Source organism: Lingula anatina, chromosome 4 (assembly GCF_051362555.1).
Source record: "Lingula anatina isolate TDL-2025a chromosome 4, LinAna3.0, whole genome shotgun sequence".
NCBI classification, from domain to species: Eukaryota; Metazoa; Brachiopoda; class Lingulata; order Lingulida; family Lingulidae; genus Lingula; species Lingula anatina.
Genome location: NC_141770.1, coordinates 17,476,306 through 17,483,566, shown reverse-complemented (window position 1 = coordinate 17,483,566; position 7,261 = coordinate 17,476,306). Strand labels below are relative to the sequence as shown.

General features: G+C 38.0%; 1 protein-coding gene across 1 annotated transcript in view; it reads left to right on the top strand.

The window, feature by feature from the left end:
* The first annotated feature begins 1,913 nt into the window (after window positions 1-1,913).
* LOC106171320 (uncharacterized) overlaps window positions 1,914-7,261 on the top strand; it is a 36,074-nt gene continuing 30,726 nt past the window's right edge. The window contains exons 1-3 of the mRNA XM_013551611.2: window positions 1,914-2,106; window positions 2,293-2,340; window positions 3,201-3,331. Coding sequence (XP_013407065.1) covers window positions 2,082-2,106; window positions 2,293-2,340; window positions 3,201-3,331 — 204 coding nt within the window. The 5' untranslated portion in view covers window positions 1,914-2,081. The remainder of the gene's footprint in view (window positions 2,107-2,292; window positions 2,341-3,200; window positions 3,332-7,261) is intronic.

The following is a 7,261-nucleotide window of genomic DNA, read 5'->3' as shown; positions in this document are numbered from 1 at the left end:
ATGTTTGGAATGGATACCCCGTTTACTCTTTGGTTTTATTAGTGGTGTTTTATTGAAAAGGGTGGAGCTGACAAAAATCAAAGAAAAAAGGGCCGGGAGCAATAATGAAAAAGCAACATTCTTACTATTGATTTTTATCTATCCACAATTTTCTTGAGCATTTATCTTTTTCCAAATGGATGCGATCTGAATTTCTACGCCGATCAATGTGTCGTCTTATTATCCAGCACGATATAAATCTTGGTCATAAAATATATCATACTACATATGTAAACATATATAATTGTATATCCATATATATATATATTGTGTAAATATTGTAGTCTAGAGAGCCTGCAAATGTATTCACATCATTTAGTGCTCAATAAACTTATTATTAAAATGTTTTCATATATATATATATGCACCTTTCTTTATTATTTTTAGATTAACTGAGTCGTATTCTTTGTATATACGAGGCCTATTTTTCATATTGTACATGCTCACTAGGATCCAACATATTCATCTTATGCTTGATCTTAGATGCTCATTATACATGTAGCTATTAGGCCATAGCCTCTTGGGACTTTTTTCATTACCTTTTGAATTAGGGTAAAAAAAAAAGATAAGAAAAATAATCTAAAATGTTTCACTTATTTGCTTTCCTCCCTCATGATTTAAGTTTTGTGCCATTAGATTGTCACACATTTGTATTTGGCTGCTTGTTTTATAAGTGACAGTACTCACATATTGCTATTAAGCCAAACACACGTGTCCACACGGCCACGCATTGTATGCATGCCATGGTAAGCGACAATCCAATCATAAACCGCAAAACAAATAAACTCAAAAGTTGTCAAAGATAACATTTTTAAGCACACTTTTCCGTTCTTTTCTTTCGCCTTCTTCCTTTTGCTTATCTCGACGCGGCCCAGTTTAATTTGCTATTCGCTTAGAATCCTTTTATCGCCCGAGTGGCAATATACAGCAGAGCAGATGTAACATCTTTTGTTGAACCCAAGAACTTCAAAGCTGATACTACACGAAGTTGTGCCAGGCGGCGAAGTGTAAGAAGACAGTATTATTGCCTGAGTATTAGATTAATAAAGGTATTTTGTTGACGGTTAATGTTTACTTGCGCTTTGCTACACGTTGTTTATTCTGCAACCTTATTTCCTTGCGAACCCTTTACTCTTTCACAGCCTGTTTTTACGACTTGTTTTGATATGTGTACTGTTGAAATTAATTTACTTATATTACTGTTCCACACTCAAGATTAATGGCCCAAATGCTTTATCTGAGAAAATGCTAGCAAGGTGAAAAAAATGCTCAAGTCTATTAAAGAAAATAAGAGAATATGGTTATCCAAAGAAAAACACACAGATTTATTCCATCGACTCATTCACTGAATAAGGACGGTAAACGGTTCGCGCTCGCCATTGTCGTATCGCTAGGTCGGCCGGCCTGTGATCTTTTGTTACGCGCCAACTTTATTCTCTGCTCCCCTGGCTTTAGTACGCTATAAAAAGCCCTCTTTAGAAAGCGCTTGAAATATTTATATTGTGGCGGCCTGATCTAAAGGTTGAATAACATGAATGGGAGGAGGTAATAAAAGCGAATAATAGAAATCTCAAACAATAGGCTTCAGGTTGGAGGTATAACACTGACACTCTTGATTAAGACCGGTAAGGGGGGAGAGGTAAAGCAATTATTCTTGATAGTGAATTAAGCTCAGTGGAATTTGACTTTGATGCAGCAAAAAATATAGTGTATAAAAACTGAAATATTGAACGACGGTGGCAAAGATAGAATCAAGTGCGTTCCCATCAATATCGAACGCTTCGTGTTGTTTAAAACAATCTAACACCCCTTGTGTTAAATCCTTTGACCCAGCTGTCAATCAAACCGAAATGAACGAGCACTCTACCCCGCCCCCTGTAGTCTTTTCATAGTACAGCGCACACCATTGCGAAAGGCTAGCAATTACGCAGGGGAAACTCCAAGAAAATACAACGATTTCACGGATTTGGATTTACCTAGGATTTACCTGGAATAGGATGTAGATGTGAGAGAGAATTGTGGTTGTATGGGAACTTTGCAGAATGGGCAAATTCCAAAGCAAACATGGTAAGTTGGTTGACCTCTGTCGGTGTGTTCCACCTCTACACTTCCTATGTATACTTGACCATTCCGCCGTCAGGCAGCTTCGCTTTCAACCCATGTTTTCATTACAGATAAGGTCGATATTGTATATAAAATTGACGAATTAGTGACTAATGCCATCGTTGTCTTTGTTTCACGCACAATTCACAGCCACAGTTAGTCGGAATATTAGCCGTGAAGGTCCGGACGGACAGCATGGTAAGTCTTCTAGGTGTTCGTTCGCCATTGCCTTGTGTCAGTGGGTTAACAAGAGCGGAGCCAGTGTGGTAGCCATCGTGGCTAGCGCCCTAACGGGTCACTATACTCAGACTAGATATTATCCCAAATTATCACAACAAAGGTCCAGGCATATAATCGGTGCTTTAATCAGTGCTTGCTGTATATGCTAAGCCAGTGTCAGTATGAATGCAGGAGGTGAGGGCAATTTGTAGATAGTACAGATATCCGTGTTGGATTGGAGGGGGGGGGGGGGGGGGATACTACCGTAGGGATAAAAATATTGTAAATATTATGATTTCCCCCACCCAGGGGTTGTCCCTTTCAGCTGTGCTTTCATATATCATTGATTTGTGGGTTTTCAAATGAGTTGTCGATAAGAAATTATTTAAGGAGGCAGCCCATTTCTTTTGACATTTGTGGCAAAATATAGATTTCAGTTTAAGTAATTGGTTAATCAATTAATATGGCGTTGCCCTAAACAATACCATGATCTACTTTTCCATTGGGCACCTGTTTGTTGTTATTTTAACCTGGACCTTATGTTGACATTTCATTGTTTCAGTTGTTTCTGCTTTCTAAAGGTTATATCAATGTATTACACTTACTGTATAAGAGATGTAGTAAAGCTATACTCTCTGTTTGGATGAAATTCTTCCTGATATAATTAAACGAATATATAGAATTATGTGGATGAGTCAGTTGAACTGTTTTACATAAGACGGATAAAAAGTTGTGCTATATGAGCATTGAGGTCCAAACAAACCCATCAATCTTTTTTTATAAGGTGATAATATACGTCTAAGTAAAGTTCATGTAATCCGTTCCTTTTTCCTCTTCAGGGGAATATTTCATTGTTAACGCCAGTTTGCCTTCACCTGTAAACAAAGCTCTAGAGGAACAGTTATGGCAGCGACAAGTTACAACGTCAACTGGATATAACCTCGCTGCATACAACTTAGACAGAGCTTCGGTAAGTAAATGCTGGGAGTAAAAAACAAGTCGAGAAAGAAACAGCACTTCTCAATTCTGAGTGGTCTTAAAAGCACCTCTCAGCTTAAAAGGAACATACTAGGTTAACTGTTACCATTTCGCAAGTGCCTTTGATGTTCGCACCCAGTGAGAGTTGGGAATGAGTTTTCCACACTGAGCCTTCTGTTGGAAATTAGTTCTCATTCTTGAAAGAGCCGTCTTGAATGGAAAAGCAGCTGCTCCAAGGAGGGAACATGGTTTTGTATATTTTATGAACTCTTGTGGTTATCACTGCCAGCTGTTGGACTCTAATATGGGAAGGGTCCTTTCGACCAGGTCCCACATTTTAGTTCTAGCCACTGGAACATGCTCCCTGGGTTACCATATTAAGGTCTAATAGCCTAGTCACTTCTCCATTCTGATATTACACTCACTCCACTTGCATCTCTCTGTGATGACCTGCATTTGCATAACTGGTTGATTAAAATAGCTTTCGGTTGAAAAAGGAATGAGAATATGAGTATCCGATACTTCAGATGATGAAGATGAGAGAATGGGAAAGATTTGAGGGTGTTTTTGAAGATGAGAACAGTGGCCTCACCGTTAAGGTTTTCGGGGGGGGGGGGGGGGGGGTATATCCTTGCTTTGATCAATTTGGGATGGGCCTATAGCCAAGAGTTTTTTATGGGACAAATATATCAGCTTGGTAAGAAAATGATGTGTAGGGTTAATTACTGCATCAATTAAATGGGTTAAGATCAGGTGTGTTTTTCTGAGTGTGTGTGTGTGTGTGTGTGTGTGTTTTGGGGGGGGGGTTGACAGCAAATTGGTACACCTAGGTATTTGCCTATTTGGATGTGTTTTAAAAGAAAGAGTTGGAATGTGGTGTGCCTATTTCAGTCCTCTAAGAAGAGAAAAGATTCAGAAGGAGATAATAGCTAAAATAATTTGCCAATTTCTCCATCTCTAGTGTGGAGAAAAGTTGCAGAGGGAGGTTCCTTTAATAGCCAGTTAAGATTAATGCGAAGGCCTGGGCAGTCTGAGAGAGAAAGAGAGGCAGAGTTGATAGCATTAAGATCAAAGGACTTCACTGGGTTTTATAGAATGCACCAGCATGGTGGAGAACACTAGAGGAATGCATAGGGCGCATTCAAATAAACCTGCCCTGTTGGAGGTGGGGGCGGCATAGGGGCACAGGATTCTGGCTATATCTTTGTGATATAACCTAATATAACATAATGAACACCCTGAGGTTCATGACCTTAAGAAGCTTGCCCAGTGGGAGGTGGGGGTGACAGGATACTGGCCATTTCTATATGATGTAACATAATATATCATAATGATCACCCAGATGTAACATAAATAAACACCACTTGGAAGGGGGGGGGGTAGTATATTACGGGTACATGCTGTAATTTACATGAAGATCACCCTGAGGTTCATAACCTAGTTGTGAATCATCTATTCAGCACCCTGTTTTACAGTCTGTCTCTCTCACTATCAACTCTCTCAACTGAAAACTAGTAGATAGTTGCAAGTTTCGGTATGTAGCCCAATGGTTTGATATTAAACCATATAAAGTTGCCACATTTCCTGTGGCTTTGATCTTAAGCTATACTGTGTGTAATGTCCTTTAAGCTGACTTCGAAATTAAGTACCTATGCTATTTGTAGAGATTTTTTAATTATCATGAAAAAAATCTCTTAGAACCAAGGTTAATAGGATTGTTGCAGTTATCTTTGATATCAATTATCAAAACTTACTCAAATAAAAATATTGATTCTAAGCTGGTTATTTGTAATTGAACAGTTTGAAAAAGATACATTGTATGGATGGTGTGGAGTAATTTCCTTAAAATACAAAAGAAAAGAGAATTGCTTCCTATAGCGGTTATTTTCCATAATGTAAAATGTGTTTTGGATAAACTGTGTAATTTCATATTCAATTCTGTAACTTTTTTTTCCTGCTGGAGTGAAAGTGAAGCAGTCTCATCATCTAGCAATGTTCAGACTCCAGACTTCCATGTCAGGACTGACAGAAAAAGTGGAGGGATCAAGTTTTAATGAGAAGAAATTGGAGATGTTATGTCGCCCTCGTGTCATAAACACATTTGATGACTTACAAGCACCAAACATCTTACTAGATTCACTGTCAGTCAAGGCATAGCAGAGGGAACAAAAGCTCACTTTTGTGCCAAGAAGGCGTCAAAGCTTCAGATAAAACGAAGAGAAGGAGTAAAGAAAAACAATCTAGGTCTTTGTAGGCTTCATTAACTGATCTCATAGCTGAAGCTTATTAAATAGATAAAAAGAACTCCCCGGCTGATCCCACTGTGAAGAGATTCCCTCCTTTGTAAAAAAGTTTATTTGGTGAAAAGGTTGTATTTTAATAATTTCAGGAGAGACTTTTGATATATTTTGATACCATTTTATCAGTTCATATTATAGGATTGGATATTATCTGCCTCAGTTGTTCTGGTCAATGTTTTTACTGAAATAGATATAAATAAAATATAGTTATTACCTTTTTAAACATGTCAGTCATAAGGAAACAAACTGATTTATGCATATATAATACCAAATTAATTGAGACCAATAAAAAATTTGTAAAAAATGGGGGAAGGGAAGGTAAATGCAAAAGCAAAGAAGGGAAGGTAAATGCAAAAGCAAATCTTAATGATACCTGAAGATGGTTTGATTCTTCCTGTATCTTTGTATGAAACACTTTGTGTAAACTGGCCAATTACATCCTTTAGAACTTCCCTTGTCTTTCACTCTTCAGGACTGAAGTGCTTTTTCATTACAAATTCATTGCACATTAGTCGCCATGTTTACAACTGCCTAGAGACTTTAGGGCAGCAAGAAGTTGCATAACCCTCAGCCCGCCAGAGATTTTAATTTGCACCAAGTAGGACCCCTGTGAAATTTGACCAGTATTCTTGACCAGTGGTCACATTATGGACAAGAATGGGAGGGGTGGACTTGGTGTTGGTAAATTAATTAACCTAGATGCAGCCTGTAACTGTTTATATTCTTTTGTCACTTCAATAATGATGTTGAAAATTGTGATCTTGTTCTTGGTGGGTAGAGTTAAACAGGTAATGAAGATGTTGACTTCTCTAAGAATTTGTAAATCTTTTGGCAGAGTTTCAATCCATTAGTATTCCTTCGTCATTTTGGCAATGTTAAAATTTGTTTTCTAGAACAGAGAAAGATAACTAATCAGAAAAGAGTAAGCTGCACAAACATAACTGAATTTAAAGATATGATCATCGAAACGGGGAGATTCTCACACAACCGTCTTATCTTTTGAAATTAAAATCACAGTTTGTTGTCAGCGCGGGACCATCATTTTATGCCAAGGATTAGATATATCTAGCTCTTCACCTGGGACACTATTATCAAGATCGAGACTGGAGCCATTGAGGCCATTAGGTTCAGTTGCCCAGATGTACACAAGTGGGCCTCTCTATCTCTTGTTGGCCAATGGCCGCTGTGGTTGTAAACTTGGGGAAAGGTTTATTGGGTGACAGGCAGAAGATTGATTGAATCAGGGCTGCCCAAGTTTCAGGGGTAGCATTGAATTTCTCATATATTAACTTGATTTTACCCCCCTTCCCCCCCCCCTCCCCCCCCTTTTTTGTGTAAAATGGAGTTAAGGTGGTTGCTGGATTTTATGTGAAATGTTCAAGAATTGGTGAATTTATGTGGAGTTTTTTTTTTTTTTTTTTACCTTTTTATTTGAACTTGGAAGTTGTTTAGATTAGAATTTTGAATCGTGAAATTTAATTACAAAGTTGCACTACAGTTTGTATGAGCCTGATAAGGAGGAATGGGGGAAGCAAGTTTGTAATATATTTTTAAAAGGAAAAGTTGTGGGTGAAACCTGCTTCAGCACTCGAGAGAAATTTATGACAAATATAAAGAATCCT